This window comes from Mercenaria mercenaria, chromosome 6 (assembly GCF_021730395.1).
Source record: "Mercenaria mercenaria strain notata chromosome 6, MADL_Memer_1, whole genome shotgun sequence".
Classification (NCBI taxonomy): Eukaryota; Metazoa; Mollusca; class Bivalvia; order Venerida; family Veneridae; genus Mercenaria; species Mercenaria mercenaria.
In genome coordinates this window covers 131,506-155,381 of record NC_069366.1, presented here as the reverse complement: position 1 = coordinate 155,381, position 23,876 = coordinate 131,506, and the positions used below count along the sequence as shown (strand labels likewise).

Below are 23,876 nucleotides of genomic sequence, written 5' to 3'. Positions count from 1 at the left end.
ATTTGAGAAATCTAATGGAACTACATCCCTTCACATGTTATTCGGTCCATTTAGAGAATCGTTGGATAGCAAGGACTCGTCAAAAGGCTTTCAGCCTTTAGCCGACTCAAAAATAACTTAATGCAAACTTAAAGGAAATCATCACAATGAAGTCACGGCGTCGTTAAGGTCATTGATATATGATCACCGTGCGCCGGACTGTTTTCGAGGAGGCGTTAACTCTTGACTGTATGGTCATGATCACGTCAAATTTGCATCAAATTTGCAGTGAAGTTAATAGAAAGGTTGCAAATCATGGTGTATTTCTTGTTTTGCTTATTGATTAATTAAAGTATAAAAGTGGAAGACTAAGTCTATGCTACTTTTTAACAGCCCTTGTACCGCCCGCCCCGTATATATAAGAGCACTGCGCATAAAGCTGCAAGTAAAAGGAATTGTCTTTTATGTAGGAAGAAGGTATGTACGGTTTATCTATTCTTTTGAATATATCTAGTATGCGCAAGTAGTGTGTAACATAGTATTTCCTTCACCAAAATGCTTTCACTGAGTAATCATAATAATTCAAGATATTTATTGCTCATATTTACTTTTTTCTTCATTAAAGATTACTAGTTTTAGGATTCGGATTAAATAATAATAATTACGTTTTTATATCAAGAAATGCCCAAATATTTGCCATAACTTATTAAATTGTTGACGTAGCATTGAGAAAATTTCAGTAATGTAATTTGTCTTTCTTGTTTTATCATGACAGTTTTCAATCTATCATCTTTATTATTCATTTTCATGATTATGGTTTTCACACTTCCCGAAATTTCTAAGCCCCTTCGCCTGTTTTTGCAAAGCATTTCATTTATATTATGAATTCTCACATATTGAGATGAATATTATTGTTAAGAATATATCAAGATTTCATGAAAGGATATGGGGCATAATCATACAAAATTAGAAAGCTTCGGCAGTTATCTGCAATGAATAAAACATTTGGTTTGAATACAGACAAGGTTTTTATATCAAGTGTCAACTTTTATTACAGCAATCGTTTAGAAATCCACTCTAACCGAAAGCTATGTCAGTGAGTATAATATTACACTACTTACCGACTGTCAATATGATTTTGATCATGTGTTGGGTAACATGATTATCATAATCACTCAGAGTTGCCCAACCAAGATATACCTATTGTATGACACGTAACCCATGTGAAAAATAAGAGTTTTCTTCTTTAGTGCAATAATAAATTTGAAAAAAAAGTTTATGTAATGATATGAATTTTACAATTATAACATGTTCATAATGGTAGTTATATAATTAGCCAGAATTTCATTGGAAATTCAAGTATTAGAAATAACTTTTACCTCCCTTTTGCCTATCTTGCCACCAAGACAAAGTTTTGCCTTTGATTAAGATTGCTGAAATATCCCTTGATTTACTTAATAGCGAGCTCGAAGAGCTGGCCCGAAGGGCCTGCTCGAGAATCGAGCTTTACGGTAACGCAAGTATACTTGCACACTTGGTGATGGATTTGAAAAGTTTCGTCGGAAGTTTTTAAAAAGCGCACCCTAGCGGATAGGTGCTCACAGGAAGTAATTCTTTCCGGAGTGAATACAGAACTTCATTCAATTGCTAAAAATTATTCATCACCCAACAATAATGAAAGAATGATTTCAAGTTGTTAAAAAAATTATTATTTTAATTTAAAAGATCAAGCATCGGCCAGAAAATGGAAAAAATGTCATTGATAAGCAGAAAGAAAAGGGAACGCGATAAAAGACGTCACCGTGACACCGGCTTCCCATTAATTTTGCAACGTATGACATTCACTGTTATAGCAGAGCTACCGGCGCCGCGAAGCGGCGCCGACAGCGTCGCATTACGGTTAGACGTATGAAAAAGAAAATGAACAGAGAGATCTAACTGTGTATACTATCGAGTTGAAAATTCGTGGTACTTTTTGGAATCGGTGTTGTTCGGATTTTTTCAAGTACACTATGCACATAGTAATTAATCAGTAAACACGTCAGTAGACGCTTACTGTTTACGGTTGACAAAAGCGTCTCGCTTACTGCTTTGAATATTAAATAAAAATGCAAATGAGCGTTTGATAATAAGAAATAAGTGCTAAATACATTTTCTACGAAGAAAAAAAGAAATAAAGCACAATATTTTCATTTCGAAACGACTTTCGTCACGCTGCCATTACTGAACTTTATTATATATACTTATGTTTGTCCTATGACGTCATAACTCCACAATGGTGTAGTGGTTAGCGAGTTCGCGTTGTAATCCAGAGGGCGTGAGTTCGAACCTAACCTGGACCAGATTTTTTTTTTAATTTTTTTTTTTATTTCATTTTTTGTATTATTGTGAGTTTTGAAAATATTGTATAACTAAAGTCATTCATGTGTTTAGTTTTGATGTCAGGTTCCACTGTAGTACCTGTGTAGTAGTCAGTAGACATAACTTAAAAAAGAAAAGCTTTAGGATCAAAATATACAGGCATTAAACTGTGAAAAGCAAATAATGCTCTTCTTCCCGTTCACATATATTTCATCCATTAGGTTTAAAATCACTGACCTGAGTTAATCCAAAAAAAGAAAATAAACAAAATTGGCGAACATCAAAGAAGTTCTTACTACCATCCCTATTCTATAGTGCTAAAAGATTAACCACTTTTGGGTTTAAAACAAGCTTTGTACAGTCATGGAAATGATTGTAATTTTCTCATACCAGGCGTCTGTTATAGCAGTATTTTTGACTGAAAGTTGGACACATTCTTCCTTCCAAAAAGAACCAAAATTTGACAATAATGACATTTAAAAGAATTACAATAGTCATTTCCAGGATTACGTAAATTCTAATTTCTCTTAACTTTGGAATTGGAACATTAACTTTTTACATTAAGTCCTCATTGCCCAACATTCACATGCAAAGACACAGAATTCCTTTGGCTATTGGCGTAAAGTCATTCTGTTAGGTTTGAAATTTTCAAAGTTCAAGCTTTTCAGTTTGAAGCAGTTATCATTTTGTGACTGGATTCCAGTATGATAATAAGTTATGTAAAACCGTTGATGCAGTACGTTGTAATAAGAATAACAGAAATTATTCAAGTACGTTTTTTTCTTTATCTTGGTGCAGATGTTAATCTATACCGAACTTTCTTTTGATTATATACAGAATATTTGTGGAGTTTTCACATGTCGAGGATTAATCTTGATGCAGTCTAAAACATGCATTCAGAATTCACGAATTATCATTAATAATTTTAATAGATCTAAAGAACATAAACTTCCTAAACGAATCCATAATTCCTGATAATTCCAGCACCACTCCTTTAATTTTTAACGGGCACTGGTGATTTTTCATGCCGGGCGCTCTGCTTTTTAGGTAGCACCTAATTTCATATTAGGTATGGTGACACTAAATGTAAACTTTTTCAAGTGAATAGGTTTTCCTGAATTCTTGTGAGTAGTGAATAGTTTCTTTGTGACAATGATGCATATATTTTTTAGCTAAATCCGATTTCTTTGAGCTCGCTTTGAGGCTTTGCCTTATTTCATATTAGGGAATCGATCTTACCGATTTTCGTCGCGAAGCGACGAAAATCGGGATCGAATCCCACTACGGTAACATACGAGGGTATCCAAACAACACATACTATCCAAATAAAAAAATATGGAGTTCCGGTTTAGACCATGGGCGTGCGACGACCCCGATGAAATTCGGGATATCACGGTCTTCGTTAATGTTAATAAGCGTCCGTCAGATCAGTAGGCGAAACGCAATATCCGCACAATAAGATGTCTGCGACCCGAAAGAATATTCAAAGTAAGCTGTTAATTTTGTTGCGTCAGAAGCTAACCAGCCGGTAACGTGACTACACTGATATAATTTGTGGTACAAACATACTTTATTCAATACTGAGTAGCTTTTTTTAAACGGCGACATTTTGAACATTTTTATATTTGGAGTGAGAGTGGATACACGTTACACTGGCGCCGACATTTTGAAAATTTGAGGAAACAAAAATATACTCCAACGAGTTCTTCAGCTCGGGGAATGAGAGAATAGATTCACCTTTGTGTCGCTTTTCAGATCGTATTTTAATTCCTTTCCGGTACTTTAGTTTCTTTGAACTTCTCTGTTACTAAGCCTATATTGAATTTTTAAAATTAAGAAATCCGTGATTTTACTTGCAGGCATGACTGATGAATGGAATTATTTTACTTTTATATAGAATATGGACGGCACTCCAGTACAGCATGTGCATGGTTGGACCTGTTGACATTTTTAGAAGAGTGAGTAACTAACTTTCCATTGTATAATAATAATGTAAACAAACACCCCACCCATAAAAAGCATAGTGTAATAGGAGCGGAAAAATGTGCAGCCCGATACAGGACTCGAACCTGCGACCTTCTGCTTGCAAGTCAGATGCTCTACCAACTGAGCTAATCGGACAATTGATATCATAGACTAATTATATACATTATATACACACTGCTACATTCCTCCCTCCTTTTTTTTTTTCAAAGACAAACTCAGGTTCTTTTGACTAACCCAGCCATTGCTTCACCCTAGCTCTAGGATTCCAAGGCTAGCCACCACACTCACGGCACCAATGTAATAGGAGCGGAAAAATGTGCAGCCCGATACAGGACTCGAACCTGCGACCTTCTGCTTGCAAGTCAGATGCTCTACCAACTGAGCTAATCGGACAATTGATATCATAGACTAATTATATACATTATATACACACTGCTACAATAGAAATTCCTTATTTTTTACATTTTTATTTATACATCAATTTGAAATGGGCCTTTTAGATTATTGTTTCTTAAGGCTCACTGCATGTATACACAGTAATTAAGTTGAGCTTATGATTCTGCCGATAAGCTGCACGTGCTTGGCCTAAATATAGGGAATCTGTTCGGCTTCTACAAAGAGCTATAAAATAAACAGATCGGTAAATTGAAAGGCATATAGAGGAAATCTCGCCAACATCCTGTGACAACTGAATGAGATCTCGTTGTAAGCATCTGTTGATCATGATTGCTCAAGTCAGCAAACGCTTTGAAATAAGATTACTTTGAGTTTCGGATCATTTGTTTATCATGATAATGGTGCATTTTTAATGTTATTAGTATTTACAGTACTACTACAAGAGGAAGGAATGAATTTATGATTGAAAGTCTGAGAAATCAACAGTTTTCGTTTGAAAACAGACACAAACTGGTTTATTACGTGCCGGGCGTACCACCAGTTTTATACTTCAGTAAGCGTCTGTTGATTTGATTATGATTGATCAAGTTGGCAAATGCTTAAATTTGAAATAAGATAACATGAGATGACGTGGGATTATCCCAAGTTGCCATTCTGTGTATTTTATAGTTCTTTGGCTTATAGAAAAAAATATAGATTTTAAACAGGCTGGTAACATTGCCTGATCGGGCTTTCAACATAAAAACTAACATTTTTTTAAAAATAGTAAAGATATTTCTTTCAAACTTGGTTCATCTGTTCATATGACACAAATTAAAATAAAAATAGTTTGGTTGCCTTCAGTTTTGGTAGAATTATTTCCCCTTTTCAGATTTTTATGATGCATAATTTTTGAAGTCCAAAAAAATTATGTGTTAATGCATTACATTATGCTATTGGCGTTTGTTTCGTATATTCCATACTCATTTGACACCGTGCAAATTGTCAACAGTCGGAATAGCGTTGATAAGCGCAACTTGGCGCAGACATGCAATTCGGCTCGATCTTTCTTTGGAATATATGTAATACTGTTTACATGTCGTACTGATGCAACCACATTTTAAAATAAATTTGTATTGATACGTCCACATTTTAAAATAATTAAAGTCATATCTGATCCCTAACAAGTTCGTAATTACAAAAATACAGCCCTTATCTGGAGTTCTGAAGCATGCTCGATTAGTTGGTCAGAATTATGAAGGAATTGAATTCAAACTGTTCCATAAATGCAAGAGTTTAAGAGTTAGTCAGAACCATAATCATGCAGAAGATGTAATTACTTTCACAAATCACAGGGCTCAAATTTTGGACTCGCTAAATGCAAGTCAATTTCATGGAATGCAAGTTAAGATAAAAATTTCACACAATTTATTTTGCAAATACATATAATAGTCAAAATTGTTGCGGTTTTTGTTAATGTTTGTAGATTCGCTTTCATTTGAGGATAACAGAAAACACATCTTTTTTGGTTAGCCATTTTTTGTTGAATGGATTACTGATTATAAAGAAATGTAGAGGTCTATCTTATAATTAAATCTAGAACGCAGGCTATCTTACTAATTCGTACATGTATATAATACAGTTGAAACGCTATTTATAATATTAGGTACGAAAATTTGCCTTGCCGTAGTTTCAGCCAGTAGTTAAGTTACGCCATCAATGATGCGTTCCGAATTACTTTGAAGGTCATTTTGAGTTATAACGCACAAAATTACACGCCAAGGAAAACTGTGCAAACAATATTGATGTTCTAGCATGATTTTTTAGGATATTCTAACATTCTTAATTGAAAGTCTAAATTTGCAAGTAGATTTCAGATTAAGCAACAAGAAAAAAAAGCTACAGTCATGCGAAAATTTGCAGTACATTGGTCAAAAAAGTTAAATTTGAGCTCTGCAAATGCAAACTGAAGCCGCTCACATTTCTTTTTGGTCCGATGCATTCAGTTCCTGTTCTCCTAGGAATCCCCAGTCGAGCAGGTCCCAAACAATACATGATGAAGTATTTTGAGGGTATGAGCTAGACCAGTTGTTTTATGGTTCAAAATTCAGCTTTAAGTTCAGGCATGTGAAATTGGTGTCAGGCTTGGAAAATTTTCTATCTGGTTGCCAGCATGGGTTAGTTGAAATCTGAATTGTGTATACTGCACACATACTCAAATACGTTTAAAGTTATATGTTTATGAATCATGACCGTCGGATACCAATAAACAATTGTAGCATTTTGTCGGCTCCTGTGTTCATACTAAACTGCAGAGGAAGGCAGAACAGATTCTTCTAGCTGCTTTACCAGTCTGTTTTTGCCTTTTAATGATACCAAGCAAAGTGAAGGTCATTGACCACCAATTAAAAAAGGTACCTGGGTTAAAGTAATGTTTGGCTGTTCTGGCTGGTCAGTTGTGTAAACAAACCTACTCTTACAGTGACTTTTCTTTTTTCAAAACTGAAATTTTTAACCGCATTTACTTCGTTTCATTATACATTTTGACAAAATTTGCTACTGTTTTATTTTCATTAAAAAAAGTTTTATTTAACAAATTTCTCCCGCCATGCCAATGATATAATTGGGGTCATCTTATTGGCATGAAAATTGAAAAACTGCGAAAAGGATGTTAGCTCTTAGACCTTTGAAATTTCAAAACAGCTGGTTGTCCATGTTTTCTTAGTTTGCTCACTTTTCACTATTTTCAGGCATCTTGGTCTATTATACAGAGTATTGTTGTACTGCTCCAAAGTGCTTGTTGACAGACTGAAACCACTTGCTTGCGGCTCATAAGGTATTTCTATCTTTCTGTTTATTATATAGTTGCAGCTGTGGGAAGCAGTTTCAATCATTCAAAAAGCATGATATACTGTATACATACAAATTAATATTTGTGTGAACAGATTTTTGCGATAAAAAAAAATTGTCTGTTTCCTGTATCCTGACCTACCATAAATTTTTGGCCCGACCCTAAATGGCCTTTGTCTTTGAGAACATTTTTTTCAACTTTTTGACAAAAAATTGCAATTCTGCACTTTTTATGCTTTAAACATGGACAGTGATGTTATAAATCAACTTACTGATGCTCTAGAGGCATAACCCCCCTATTTGTATTCATTTTTTGGCACAAAAATAATTTCCAAAAAGTCTCCCTAAAAATAATTTTAAAAAATCCAAAGAAAAGTTTTTCCGACCTACCTACCCTAATTTTTTTTAGCATGTTACCGGAAACAAAATTTTTTTTAGACCTAAGTAAAGACTCCATTTAATTTTCTTGATGATAAAGCATTTCTGGACAAAACCATAAAATTTAATACATGTATGCAAATTTAAGCAATTATTAGCTCGATCACCTGTCACAGTGTGACAACATGAGTTGATGTCCGTCATGTGCCAACAATTTGTAAAAAATCTTATTCAGAACCACTGGGCAGATTTACACCAAACTTCACAGAATGATCATGGGGTTGTCCTCTTTCAAAATTACCCAAAGAATTTAATTCCATATACAACTTACCGAAAAGAAAAACTTTGAAAATGATTTCTTGTCCTTATATGACAGAGGCCTATATTCGGCCACTTCCCAGTCCAAAAATACTGCATTTTTGCTCAACATCCCAAAATGCAAGGTAACATTTCCCAAAAATCACATCAACAAATGGTTTAATTTTATTTACATTTTAGTGTTACCGGAGGAAGCGGTTCTCAGATATTGATTTTTTAGCTCACCTGTCACAAAGTGACAAGGTGAGCTTTTGTGATAGCGTGGCGTCCGTCGTCCGTCCATGCGTCGGTAAACTTTTACTTGTGACCACTCTGTAGGTCACATTTTTCATGGGATCTTTATGAAAGTTGGTTGGGGTCTCTTTTTATCAATTTACAATATTTGATTTCTGTTTTACAGGTTCACTTCTTGAGAGCAGGCAGCTACAAAATGGAAGGTCAACAAATCCAGTATACTTGAAAAGCAAGAAAGAAACACCAGAAAATATAAAAAGACAGAAGAACTAGGGAACTTTAATAAAAAAAAAAACTTTTAAGGATAGGAATTCAGGATTTATTTAGAAACTAAATTTATTTTGAGAACAGCAGTGTTTGACTAAGCTCTGTTACTTTAAGAGATAATGTATTATCACATTGGTTTTGTTATTGTCGAGCCCGCTTGCGGAAGCGAAGACATAGTTGTCCAAATGTCTATTCGGTGTATGTGCGTGCGTGCGTCCGAATTTGTTTGTCCGGACCATAATTTGGACATGCATGGAGCAATCTTGTTTATATATGGTATGAATGTTAACCTCAGTGAGACGGAGTGTCATGCGCAAGCCCCAGGTTCCTATCTCAAAGGTCAAGATCACACTTACAGGTCAAAGGTCAAATTCAAAAATGACTGTCCTGAGCATTTCTTCTTCATGCATGAAGGGATTTTGATGTAACTTGGCACAATTGTTCACCATCATGAGATAGAGTGTCATGCGCAAGAACCAGGTCCCTAGGTCTAAGGTCAAGGTCACACTTAGAGGTCAAAGGATACAAGAATGACAACTTTGTCTGGAGCATTTCTTCTTCATGCATGGAGGGACTTTGATGTAACTTGGCACAAATGTTCACCACCATGAGACGGAGTGTCATGCGGAAGAACCAGGTCCCTAGGTCTAAGGTCAAGATCACACTTGGAGGTCAAAAGTCAGATACAAGAATTACTTTGTCTGGAGCATTTCTTTTTGATGCATAGAGGGATTTTGATGTAACTTGGCACAATTGTTCATCATCATGCGACGGAGTGTCATGCATAAGATCCTAGAATTACTTCCCTTTGTTGTTACTATAAATAGCTTACATTTGTAACTTTTTTATTACTGGTCGTAGGGAAAAATCAAGACCACTTTTCTGTAGTACAACATGCATGTTACATCAAATTTTCAGGTGTATTTTGACCTATCTCTGCTGGTGCGGATTTTTGTGTGGACTTAGAATTTTTTAAATTTTTTTTTTTAATTTTACGTTCCTTTGTTGTTACTGTAAATAACTTATATTGTAACGTTTTGCAATCTCTTTTATTTGGCATAAATGTTTGCCTCAGTGAGACAAGGAGTGTCATGCACAACTCCCAGTCCTTTTGACAGCTGGCAGGTTTGACATATTGCCCATGGGCATCTAGTTCTCATATTTTTCATGAGATTTTAAAGAGAATGTTCTGTTATACCCCCATGTAGCAAGCTTGTCTGTCTTTCAGTCAGCAGGTTTTCATAGCTTCCAGATGATAAATATGATTTAAATATTTTTTGGTACATAGTTACAGGTCAAGTTTGACTTTGGGGTCAGTAGGTCAAAGGTCAAGATAACTTGCAAACGCTTTGGCCTGGGATCATAGCTTTTGTAACACAGGTGTTACATGATAAAATACAGGTTGTGTGAATTTGAGGTCAATAGATCAAAGGTCAAGGTCACAGTGACCTTGAACAGTTGAACCGTTTCTGAATGATAACTTGAGACCTTGAGCCTAGGATGATAAAGTTTGGTACACAGGTGTCACATCATGAAATACAGGTCATGTTTTACTTTGAGGTCAGTAGGTCAAGGTCACAATAAGGCAAAACAGAGAAATGTTTTTCAGATTATAACTTGAGAATGCTTGATCATGGATCATGAAAATTGTTAGGGAGGTTGATTATGACCAGCAGGTGGCCCCTAATGATGTTGAGGTCAGTAGGTCACAGGTCAAGGTCACACTGACCCAGTTCTTTAAAATGATGCACGGAGGGGCACCTGGGGTCTTCCTCCACCATTAAAACTGGAAAGTCGCCATATGACCTATCCTGTGTTGGTGTGATGTTATGTTCAACAAAATAAATAACGGTTCTTTAAAACGGTTTTTGGACAATAACTTCAGGATGCTTGGGATGAGAAACACAAAATTTAGTACAAGGTTGGTCTTGACCAGCAGATTACCTGTATTGATTTAGAGTTCCAAAGGTCAGGATGACCCGGAACATTTAAACCTTTTCCATACAACAACTTGAGAACACTTGGGCAGAGGATCATGAAACTATAGAGATTGAATTCGAGGTCATTAGGTCATAGCTCAAGAAAATGCTGCTTTGATATTGGCATAGTTCTGCGATAAGGCCATATTGTAGGGGTATAATTCGTCACTCTCCTGTGACAACTCTAGTGTTTAGCTCACCTAAGCACAAAGTGCTCAAGGTGAGCTTTTGTGATCGCCCTGTGTTCGTCCGTTGTCAACAATTTGACTGTTTACACTCTAGAGGTCACAATTTTGACCTAATCTTTATGAAACTTGGTCAAAATGTTACCCTCAATAAAATCTTGGACACATTTGATGTTGGGTTATCTTGGATCAAAAAACTAGGTCACCAAGTCAAATCAAAGGAAAAGCTTGTTAACACCGTAGAGGTCACATTTAAGGCTATATCTTCATGAAACTTGGTCAGAATGTTAATCTTGATGATCTAAAGGTCCAGTCTGAATCTGGGTTATGTAGGGTCAAAAACTAGGTCAAATCAAAGGAAAAGCTAGTTTACACTCTAGAAGCCAAATTTATGACCATATCTTAATGAAACTTGGTCAAAATGTTAATCTTAATGATCCATAGATCAGATTCAAATCTGGGTCAAGTGGGGTCAAAAACTAAGTCACCAGGTTAAATCAAGGGAAAAGCTTGTTAACACTCTAGAGGTCACAATTTTGGCCCAATCTTAATGAAACTTGGTCAAAATGTTACCCTCAATTAAATATTGGACAAGTTTGATATTATGTCGTCTAGGGTAAAAAACTAGGTCATCAGGTCAAATCAAAGGAAAAGCTTGTTAACACTGTAGTGGCCACATTTATGACCATATCTTAATGAAACTTTGTCAGAATTTTAATCTTTATGATCTATAGGCCAAGTTAAATCTAGTTCAGGTGGGATTAAAAATTAGGTCACTAGGTCAAATCAAAGGAACAGCTTGTTTACACTCCAGAGGCCACATTTATGACTGCATCTTCATGAAACTTCATCAGATTGTTAATCTTGATGATCTTTCAGTCAAGTTTGAATCTGGGTCATGTGGGCTCAAAAACTAGGTCACCAAGTCAAATCAAAGGAAAAGCTAGTTAACTCTTTAGAGGCTACATTTATGATCATATCTTAATGTAACTTGGTCAGAATGTTGATCTTTATGTCAATATGTCAGGTGAGCGATACAGGGCCATCATGGCCCCTCTTGTTTATTTGTTCTTGTTGAGAGAGAAATTGTACATTTTAGAATACAGATTACAGCAAGTCACATTTTCTTTATTTTGACAATACTTATTTCAAAGCCTGACAAAAGCATCCAGTACTGTTATTAAAAGTTGTTATTCACAGTTCAGCTATATTTCATGTATGAATAAAACAAGTTATGTGATCTGTGATCATTATAAATGTGTATACAGATAAAACTTAAACATGTGAACAGTTTATTCAATAAATAATTTAAAAGTGTAATGCAAGTCTTTGTGATGTGTATATAAAAACAAAATTAGGATTTGTTTTAGGAGTAATTTCAGAATTACAATTAACACAAATAGAAAAAACCAAGCCTGCACAAGAAGGCTGATATGTCTCCCTAGACTGAGCTCTTAACCTGCCGTGGTGCAAATAGATTGTTAAAGGTCCATTACTAAGGGAAAGTGAGTTGGCAATTTTTTTCATAGCCAGTGCATAGACTTCTGCAAGACACTAAATAATCAAGATTGGCAGGTCAAAATTTACAGAAGGTCTTTGGAACTCAAAGAAATGTATGTGTATTATGTTGAAATTTCAATGAATCACAATGACCCCCCAGGTCTTTTTAACTTTCTTCATACTTCATAGAAAAATAATTGTACATATACTGCGATTTATTTCGAATTTCTACATACCAACTTTCATTTTCCAATAAAATGAAATAGTTTCTGTGCTTTTTAAAAGAAATTAAAATGTTCACTTTCCTTAGTATTGGACCTTTAATGTGTGTCTGTCTGTTAAGTCTTGTTAACAGTGAGTTGCAATCTAGTAACTTTTCACCTTAAGTCTGTCATTGTGCTTCTCAACAATTTGCCTGTTATTAAACACCCTAGTAGACAGTTTTTTTAAATGTTAAAAGGATAAGTTGAAGTCTGGTCGATTCCCGATTGAGGCAGTGCCTTATTTCATATTAGAAATGTAAGACAAGAACTAGTACTGAAATAAAAAGAAATTGCCTTTATTATAATTACAAAATAAATATAATAATACAAATGTCATGAAATGTGTTCCTTAAATCAGATTAACCGCCTTGTACAATAATAATTACTTAGCGAAATAATATGTACACTTTGTGACTCAACATGTTGAAAGTCCATAAGATAGATACATTTAGTCTTATAATATGCACAAACATGTACAAAGATCATGCTGCGACAAAAACAAAACAATGGTCTTATGATTTTTATTCACAAGTTCAAGGTAACAATACGTTTGCATTGTGTGCATCAGAAACGATAATATTGACTTTTAAGATCAAGTGGCAACTGCTAAAATATCCTCATGTATATAGACTCGACGGCATCTAAACTTTTTAAGTTTACATAACATTAAAGAACATGAATGTCAAAGTGCAGGTAGAATACATCGTTATAATAAGTCAGTTGCGAATAGTTTACCAATTAAAAAGATTTGGATATAACGAATAAGTAAATTGCAATATTTTCAGTCAAATATTGGAGTGAGCTTAGATGGATATTTGAACGATAAGATCGATTCTATAGAAGATGGTGACGAATGCATGACTGAAGCGTACTATTCGGAGGCTTCAACCTACGACCTCAAAACCATTCCGGGAAAGGTGGCCTCTGCCAATGCAGGCGTTGGACATGCACGGGTGAAACATGGCATAATGGTTGCGGATGCACGTGGGCCTCAGGCTGAAGCAATAGCAAAGGCAACCATCTTAGGGGTTGAAGCAAAGGCTGGGAGCTCTTTAGGACAGGCGCATGCTAAAGTTGGACCTTTAGCAGGGGCCGCAGTCCAAGGTCCAAATGTAGAGGCAAGAGTGTATGGCAAAACGACCACTGGAACAGTAGGTGCTGAGTTAACTCTCGGTGCTGGCAGTGCCTCAGCCAACATTGGCCCACTTACTGCAACAGCTGGTCTTAATATTGACACTGGTGTCAGTGCTGGACTAGGTGGTGTCAGTGCAAAAGTTTTGGGAACCGGTGTCAGTCTCGGTGGGCGAGAAGGTTTATCAGTTTCTTTCTTAGGATCCAAACTTAGATTATTTTGAAACTTTGTTTAAAACTCAATCAAAGTTGAACAGTATTTCATCAATATAATGTTTGCTAACAGATATGATTAACACTTTGTGCCTATATATAGTCGGAGTGCTGTGTACCAGGTTTAGTACTTTACCAATATTTTGTTCCTCAATTTCAAGGAAAATGTAGCGAAGAAGCATAATAATTTTAAACAGTGAACACTTTGTAAGAGACCCAATAGCAAGGTTATTGTTTCAGGAGTGACTAGGGGAAGACTTCGGGTAGCCGAAGAACCCGAATCAGTTTATACCCTACCTCGTTCTCAATCCTACATAGATGGACTATTTCCGAAATAATGGTGGCGGTTCCATGTGTGATATGTTTGTGAGTTTAAAAGATCAAGTCATGTCGATATACTTCGTGTTTCTTGAACATTCATTCTAAATAGATTTTTCATGTTGCTATTTTTGAGCAATACATTTCATGTCGAGTGTGGGCGGGAAGAAAATGTTAAATCAAAATAGATCTGATAAGCATATGTTACATGATACAGTTCAATAAAGAGATATCGTGTATTTATTACATTTAAATTTGTCACCAGTGCTTTTAAATTCACTGACGAAGTGTGCCTTAAACAAGTTGTCGATTTTTTAATCATATCTGAATAAAATAAAGCTGGTGCTTTTGTTGTAATATGCTGCGAAAATTATCTTTTGTTAAACTGTATATTTTGATATTTTTATGCCTTGAAATAAAATAACATTTTATATGCAACTTTTTTAATAAATGAAAAAAAAAGATATACAGTAGTAAAACTTGCAGTAAATAAAGAACATCTTTTACATTGAAGACCTGTAATTAACCGTGAGAATGTATGTACATGTAGCATGTAAATAAAGATAAAAGCATTTTCTGTATACCATTTCTTGCAAAAACAAAAAGAAATTCTTGAAGACTCTTAATTATGGTTCATGTTTCTAAGCGTACATTTTTGGAATTTGCAATTTCTCACATAATTAGATAAATATGTTGAGGTAAACATATAGAATTTTAACAAAATCGAACGATGCCAGTATATCATTTTATTTATTGTATGGCATTAACCCATCTCTAAAAGTTACAAAATACACATTGAATAATATCTACCTTTTACAAACGAGCTTCGTTATAAGGCGACAAAATTTTGACAAAAATATTTTTTTATGATCCTGTCATATCCTGGGAATAGACCTAAATTTTGATTCATATTTGACCATATATCAGCGAAAAAGCAATACCTACACCTTTGCATCATGCTCGAAAACACTACTTTCATGTGTAATTTTGAAACTTTTTAAAGATGAGTAAAGGTCGTAAAGGGAATGAAATGGTATCTTTGCACAAATTTATATGTTGTTAACAACACATATGTCAAAATGAGTAATTTGACAGATGTACAGTCTAAATTACGAAAATTATCGCCAATAATATCGTGGTTGCGTTGGAAGTTTTATTTAGCATATATAACAAAAGTGAATATGAAATTAAGATACAACATGACATGAGTACTAGGCCAGAGGACAAATTCTGTAGATGCCTTAAAACAAATTTCTATCGTTCGTGCCTGTTACATTCTATCTAAATGCTTCATGATGTTTGTAATTGACTATTATTTGATTATTAATATTGAGGTCGTTAGCTGTACGGTCATTTGTTAAGAAAATAAGGAAAATCAAAACTTAGTTTTTTACACAGGGCTAGTAAATGATAGCTGCAGCGCAATACCATTTGTTATATATTGCAAATCCAATAAATCTAAATACTTTGTACAAAGCTTGATATAAAGCTTGCTCTTAGTCAACAATTACCACTGCAGAAGAAGGTTTACAATATCTACATGTACTAATCTAGCAGGGCCACACGACTAAACTCAGTGGTAGTTTACTAGATGTTTATTTTACATATATGTACATCGTACAACAACACAAACAATACATCATTCTCTTGGATATGGAATACACTTGAAAACACTGTAATAGAGTGTTGGGTCTGAAAAACACATGTAAGCATCATAAATAAATGAATGATATCAAAGAATATCATGCTGATATCATACAGACAAAAGATATCAATAACTAGAAAATGCTTTTGTAAAAAAGCGCATGTCTCCCCCAATGCAAAGTCCTATAGGCAAGAAGTCAGGAGTCAGGAGCGAAAGTCAAAGAGACACTGATGGTTGGCTGCAATAGGGATCATCTACTTGGCATGTCCAGTCATCCCGCTAAATTTCAACACTCTTGGCCTAATGGTTCTCAAGTCACTGTTCAGGCTCCTGTGACCTTGACCTTTGATCAAGTGACCTCAAAATAAATAGGGGTTATCTACTCTGCATGTCCAATCATCCTATTAAGTTTCAACATTGTAGGTCAAGTGGTTCTCAAGTTATTTCCAAAAAATGATTTTACATGAACAGGCCACTGTGACCTTGACCTTTAATAGACTGACCCTAAAATCGTTAAGGGTCATCTACTCTGCATGTTCAATCATCCTATGAAGTTTCAACATTCTTGGTCAAGTGGTTCTCAAGTTATTTATCGGAACTGGTTATCAATGTTCAGGCCCCTGTGACCTTGACCTTTAACGGAGTGACCCCAAAAACAATAGGGGTCATTTACTCTGCATGAACAATCATCCTATGAAGTTTCAACATTCTGGGTCGAGAGGTTCTCAAGTTATTGATTGGAAATAGTTTTCCATGTTCAGGCCCCTGTGGCCTTGACCTTTAACAGAGTGATCCTAAAATCGTTAGGGGTCATCTACTCTGCATGACCAATCATCCTATGAAGTTTCATCATTCTGGGTCAAGTGGTTCTCAAGTTACTGACCGGAAATGGTTTTCAATGTTCAGGCCCCTGTGACCTTGGCCTTTCACAGAGTGACCCCAAAATCGTTAGGGGTCATATACTCTGCATGACCAATCATCCTATTAAGTTTCAACATTCTGGGTCAAGTGGTTCTCAAGTTACTGTCAGACCGGAAATGGTTTTCAATGTTCAGGCCCCTGTGACCTTGACCTTTAATGGAGTGACCCCAAAATCGATAGGGGTCATCTACTTTGCATGTACAATCATCCTTGAAGTTTCAACATTCTGGGTCAAGTGGTTCTCTAGTTATTGATCGGAAATGGTTTTCCATGTTCAGGCCCCTGTGACCTTGACCTTTGATGGAGTGACCCCAAAATCAATAGGGGCCATCAATTCTTTATGACCAATCATCCTATGAAGTTTCAACATTCTGGGTGAAGTGGTTCTCTAGTTATTGATCGGAACTGGTTATCAATGTTCAGGCCCCTGTGACCTTGACCTTTAACGGAGTGACCCCAAAAGCAATAGGGGTCATTTACTCTGCATGAACAATCATCCTATGAAGTTTCAACATTCTGGGTCAAGAGGTTCTCAAGTTATTGATTGGAAATGGTTTTCCATGTTCAGGACCCTGTGGCCTTGACCTTTAACAGAGTGACCCTAAAATCTTTAGGGGTCATCTACTCTGCATGACCAATCATCCTATGAAGTTTCATCATTCTGGGTCAAGTGGTTCTCAAGTTACTGACCGGAAATGGTTTTCAATGTTCAGGCCCCTGTGACCTTGGCCTTTCACAGAGTGACCCCAAAATCGATAGGGGTCATATGCTCTGCATGACCAATCATCCTATTAAGTTTCAACATTCTGGGTCAAGTGGTTCTCAAGTTACTGTCAGACCGGAAATGGTTTTCAATGTTCAGGCCCCTGTGACCTTGACCTTTAATGGAGTGACCCCAAAATCGATAGGGGTCATCTACTTTGCATGTACAATCATCCTTGAAGTTTCAACATTCTGGGTCAAGTGGTTCTCTAGTTATTGATCGGAAATGGTTTTCCATGTTCAGGCCCCTGTGACCTTGACCTTTGATGGAGTGACCCCAAAATCAATAGGGGCCATCTATTCTTTATGACCAATCATCCTATGAAGTTTCAACATTCTGGGTGAAGTGGTTCTCTAGTTATTGATCGGAAATGGTTTTCAATATTCAGACGCCTGTGACCTTGACCTTTGACGGAATGACCCCAAAATCAACAGGGGACATCTACTCTTCATGGCCAAACGTCCTATGAAGTTTCAACATTCTGGGTCAAGTGGTTCTCTAGCTATTGATCGGAAATGGTTTTCAATGTTCAGGCCCCTGTGACCTTGACCTTTGACGGAGTGACCCCAAAATCAATAGGGGACATCTACTTTTCATGATCAATCATCCTATGAAGTTTCAAGATTCTGGGTCAAGTGGTTCTCTAGTTATTGATCGGAAATGGTTTTCAATGTTAAGGCCCCTGTGACCTTGACCTTTGATGGAGTGACCCCAAAAACAATAGGGGTCGTCTACTCCAGCAGCTCTACAACCCTATGAAGTTTGAAGGTTCTAGGTCAAATGATTCTCCAGTTATTGCTCGGAAATGAAGTGTGACGTACGGACGGAAGGACGGACAGACGGACAAGGCAAAAACAATATGTCTCCTGGGGGAGACATAATTATGACATCTAACATACTATTAAAACATACTTGTAATAGACCCATTTATTAATTACTTAATCCCAAATATCATCATGTAAATTACAAATAAATACATTACAAGATATCCTTTAAAACATATAAAATACATAGTTCTCAATGGTAAAACATTACACAGCCTAGTGGTCAATATATCTGGCAGAATCTAAACACATCACATATTAATAAAACCGTAACTTATTACATCTTAATTATATTTCATATTTACGTACATGTATAACATGTAGATAATCAATACAAAACATAACATGACATACCTTATGTGTTACACAAGTACCCCTCTGATTCCTACATTCTGACAACTATCCTCACGCAGACATACTCTGTTCTCTGTGTACTGGTAATAACTGTATGACTGTGCTGTAAGGTTAAGATCAGAATATTCATGCAAAGTGTTAAAAGAATGGAGCGGCAGTTCGTAGATCAGCCATTACAAAAACAAGCGCCAATTCAAGAATGACAGAAGAACGCGCACAGGATGAATAAAACCACTATTCAAGAAACAGCACTTAAACAAATCAATCTAGGCAAAGCAATAATAAACTGCAAACCAAAGAAATAAATACCTGAATCCAACAATCCTATCAATCTTTAAAAACCAAGTAAAACATTAGTCCTATCAATAAGACCTGACATAACATATTTTAACATTTTGACGTCTATCGGTTATGTCAGGTCTTATCAGATCGCCATGTATAACATGTAGTGAGAAGCGAACACACTTCATGTCGCCTCTAATCTTCAAATTATGAACAACATAACCCAATCCGAAGTGAAAGAACACTACTTACACCGAAAATAATCCTTTTTTCAACTGCACATGTGAATAATTATAAAATAAAAGTTACTTTTCATATATAAATATCGAGTTGTTTCTTTCCACTGTATGTATTGCCGTGTATCTGTATTATGGTGTGCAACATTGCCGGTCTATTCCGAATGTTGTGTAAACACAGTTTATTTTGAGAATCAATTTTAGACGAAATATTTTCCCTCTGGATCAATTGGCAAATAGTTTACATGGAAAATTGTTTTCGTCTAAGTCGATTCTAAATATATTATAACCTGCTGAATATGCTTGAAAAATGGCGGAATGTGTATTGAAAACAGTACACAATTGACATATATTGGATATGAGGGCTTTTAAAGGTAAATTTAAACGATATATTACTAGAATATGATAAATAACGGTAGGCTGGACTGTCTAAACCTGCGCATATCGTATATTTTTCGTGTGAGAAAATGCTACATTCTACTGATTAGGGCCCTTTTAGACGTTACAATGCAGATTGAAAATAAAATGTAAAATAATAAAATAATGAATGTTGAAGGTAAAATGAGCATGTACACGTCTAATATTTTGGACTAGTAAAACATATGACACACCCCAAAAAGTACATGTCACTAGCTCTCATCAATATGTTCTGCACAGAACTACTAGTCATGTGACCACACATTTCAACCAATGCGACAATATGATCGGCTGAATAACCAAGTAAACAAGTCTAAAAATAACTATGCATGAAAAAAGCATGGAAATACTGAACACATTTCAATTACATTAAAGGCCCATGTCTAATTTGTCAGCTGTGAATGTTTAAAGACACTATACAGATTAAAAACAACATATTAAATATATATCAAAATAATGGCACTGCTACACTAATATTTTGAATAGCATAGTTTTTGCAAAAACTAATTAGAACATGTTTTCAGTGTAGAATTATATTATGCTTAGGAACACCTCAAACATTTAAATGATATATTATTGTTCTATATCTATTTTATTTATCCAATCGTGAACGTTTATTTGCAACACGTGACCGTACAATATGTTGCCGTATTGGACGCACGTGCGAACAAAAAACCCCTGTATTTTTCCGTATTTGGGCAGTTCAACAGTGCAATGTTAAACATAGTATTACGATAAAACTCGAAACGCGTTAAAATGTTCTGAATGTAAATCGGGTGAAGTTGGCGCTCTATGTATAGAGTTTGATTATGCGTCTTGAAAATACAGAAAAGGCAAAAATACAATATTCAATATTTATGTAACCTTTGGCTATTTATGTATTAAAAGTTGGTATATAAACATCCAAGGCTGGGTTCGGGTTTTTCTTCTTTATTTATATTAAGACACGTGGCATCAGTTACCAAGTTAATACAAAGCGATAGAGGACGATGATAACATGAAGACGACACCCTGAAATGATACAAAGTACAACATACTAAATATCTTAGTTGCAGATACCACTTTTTAGAGATATCAATATCTAAAGGATATCTATACGCAATAAAGGATGTACAAAGATATCTAACAAAGTAGTCTCTCTCTATACAAACAATAGGTGCATGTCCTATAACTGAAAGTAATGCCGTCGTAAACTATTGTGTCTAGTGGCTTTGAATAAAACATTACAATGGTTCATACCGGTATATACATGTATACATAATGGTAAATCAGCAATCAAACAGTAAGCTTACCATTTTATGGAATCAGGTGTACCAACTGCGCTGTTCTCTACTTCACTCCACCCTGTCTCACTGTGTGATCTGTGCTGTAAAGTTAGGAAATGCAGGGATATTATTAACGGTGAAATAAACACAGAATCATGTGTCATTAGAAAGAGACTGTCATCTCAAAACCATCTCGACTTAAAATATCTATAACTTATAAAAGGGGAACTAAACTGCAAAACATTAGTCTGTAGTTTATAACTTAGTGTACATCTGATAAAGCCTTTACAGTAAGCACTAACCATGAAATCCTCCTATAAAAATACCGGCAAACTGCCTTTCAAGATGTCTGACTAAAAACAACCTCCAAAACAGAAGAGCTCTGGTCATCTGACTAGTTTTGGCGGCAACTAAAACAGAGGTCAAAAGGAAACATCTCTTACAACTAGGTCAAAGGGAAACATCTCCTTTAACCCTTAACTCCACATAAAACCTACCCTAGTTACATCTACATTCGCCCTATTCATTTCCATTTAAAATTATTACGTTCATAAAAGGAAAGGCGCGAAAGTTACGTCAACGCTGCTTAGTGATAACGGACCGCTGCTTTGACGACGTCCGCGTATAGTCAAGGAGAACGTCGCAGTTGTTCCGTCTGGTGAACAGAATGGCCGAAACTGATTTTAATGTGAAATGCAACAAAATGTTTGCAACTTATAATTCAATCTTGTTTACAAATTGAAAGGAAATATAATGTAAATATAAGAAATGAAACTTTTTTCGGTGTTCATGCGAAAGCGCGATTCGTGTTTAATTTGCCGATCTAATTCTGCCGTTCATTTCGCATGAACACCAAAAAAATTCATTTCTTAAGTGAATCATTTTTAATTTAAACTAAAATAAAAATGATATAGAATAAAATTGTTATTTAACATTGTACTGTACAATACGAGTACCCAGCTGAGAAAACCATATTGGACGAGCCGCTAGGCGAGTCCAATATGATTTTCCCAGCTGAGTACGAGTCAAAATATATCTCCGTACTGTACAGAACAATGCTAAATAACCTTATAATATATACCACTCCTAAAAACATTTCAATGTATAAATTAAAATATACCAGATGCTTTCATCCAGAGTTAAGATATCTAGAGGACATACCTATATATTATTTACGTTACCTAGGTTTACTGACACTACTTCAACAACTTTACAACAATACCACAACTAATTGCTTAATAGCAGTTCAACGTACATAAAATACCATATTTGTTATTAAGTATTCCGTATAGGTATTCATTTTATTTAGATGTAACTAAAATCAATAAAGAAAAAAGAAAATAAATGAAAAAGAAAATTAGTTCCTTTCATTCTAAATTTCCTTTTTTTCTTTAAAGTAATTGAAAATTTCCCCATGTTTTCATTTTTTTACATAAGAGTAAGTTAAACATTAAACTATCGACCGATATTAATTTCGAGCTGAGGGGTATTTCTTAAAAACAAAAATTTAGGTTACAAAATCAGATAAAACAATCTTTCTTTTACGTATTCAACTATTTTGTAACAGGCTACTGTGACGACTCCCGTACCGGCGACAGGTACCTCAAAAAACAACCCCCCTTTAAAATATTACAAATTTATTTAAGAAGATGATTATTAACAATAAAAGTGTATGAAAATAACCTTAAAAAGGGATAAAAGGGCAATTTTTCAAAAATCGTCTTTTCTCTACGGGAGAAAATGACGATTTTTTAAGGTGCGTTTTCTGGCCGTTTTTGTGGTTTTTTTTGAAAGTCGGTCACTTTGGTCGATCGGGAAATTACAACGATAAACTTTGATTCCCTTATGGGAAAAAATTTCAACACACCGACGGGTCTTTTTAACATTTTCTGTATTAAAAGCAGTATAATTTTTACCGAGGGTTTTTTTGAAATTGGTCAGTTTTGGGTCATTTATGGCCGTTCTAGCATGAATTGCAGGCAAAATATACGTATCCCGAAAATCGTCAAGGAACTCGAAGTTTACACCGATCCCGACCTGAAGAGAACTGACCATTTTTAAGGGTGTGTTTCCTGACCGTTTTTGTTGTTATGTTTGAAAGTCTGCCATGCTGGTTTTTTTGACCATCTAAAAGAATTGCAGGCAGTTTTCCGGGGCCCCCAAAAAAACCCCAAAAGTCGTGTTATTGCCGGTCCGCCGGATAGACAAAAATTTTTTAAAAGGGCTTTTTCCTGACCTTTTTGGGGTTTTTGAAAGTAGCATTTTGTCTTTGAGACCCCCCCCAAAAAACTGCGGGCAAAATAGACGGGCCCCAAACTCGAATTTTCAGAGCCCTGACCTGGGGAAAAAGGTTTTTTAAAAGCTACGTTTCCCTGACCTTCTTTGGGTTTTTTTTTGAATGGGGCAGATGCTCTTTATTTACGATACCTAGATGAATTGCGGAAAAATTCCGACCAAAACACATTCTGTGAAAAAAAAACTTTCAGCGAAACATGAAAAAAACATTATATTAGTTTATGTTACGGCTTCGTTTTTTTATGAAACAGAAAGACTACATTTAGATAAATTTTTTCCTTTTTTTTTGGGAACTTTAAAAATTCCCCATAAAAAATTTCCCAAATTTTTTTCGAAAAAAAAACATGTAAGTAATTTCCTCATTGATAAAAACCCAAAACAAATATAAAGATGGGTTTGTTTTTTTTAAACATATAAAAGAAAATAAACTTGCAAGGAAACCTCATTTTATCTCAAAAAAATGCCAGAGAATGTTTAAAAATGATTTTCCCCTCCTTTTCTTACGGAATAAATAAATTTTCTACTTCCAAGCAAAAT

At 35.3% G+C, this 23,876-nt stretch overlaps 1 protein-coding gene and 2 long non-coding RNA genes across 6 annotated transcripts; 2 read left to right on the top strand and 1 right to left on the bottom strand.

The window, feature by feature from the left end:
• The first annotated feature begins 359 nt into the window (after positions 1-359).
• Positions 360-14,911, top strand: LOC128557549 (uncharacterized). Its single transcript, XM_053544920.1, has 3 exons — positions 360-456; positions 1,037-1,075; positions 13,461-14,911. The coding sequence occupies exons 2-3, from the start codon at positions 1,070-1,072 to the stop codon at positions 14,028-14,030; spliced, it is 576 nt and encodes a 191-aa protein (XP_053400895.1). The 5' UTR covers positions 360-456; positions 1,037-1,069; the 3' UTR covers positions 14,031-14,911.
• On the top strand, positions 3,501-8,882 carry LOC128557550 (uncharacterized). 3 transcript variants are annotated; one of them, XR_008371211.1, is made up of 4 exons: positions 3,501-3,828; positions 4,238-4,298; positions 7,452-7,537; positions 8,648-8,882. It is a non-coding gene; the product is annotated as an uncharacterized LOC128557550 (long non-coding RNA). The 3 variants fall into 3 exon arrangements; XR_008371210.1 differs by lacking the exon at positions 3,501-3,828 and adding an exon at positions 3,855-4,117; XR_008371209.1 differs by lacking the exon at positions 3,501-3,828 and having other exon boundaries at positions 4,140-4,298.
• Positions 14,912-15,059: 148 nt separating the features above from the next.
• On the bottom strand, positions 15,060-21,426 carry LOC128557551 (uncharacterized). Of its 2 annotated transcripts, none has more exons than XR_008371212.1 (4): positions 21,347-21,426; positions 21,072-21,145; positions 18,845-20,790; positions 15,060-16,029 (listed from the first exon to the last, which is right to left on the bottom strand). It is a non-coding gene; the product is annotated as an uncharacterized LOC128557551 (long non-coding RNA). The 2 variants fall into 2 exon arrangements; XR_008371213.1 differs by having other exon boundaries at positions 18,845-18,947.
• Between the last annotated feature and the right edge of the window lie 2,450 nt (positions 21,427-23,876).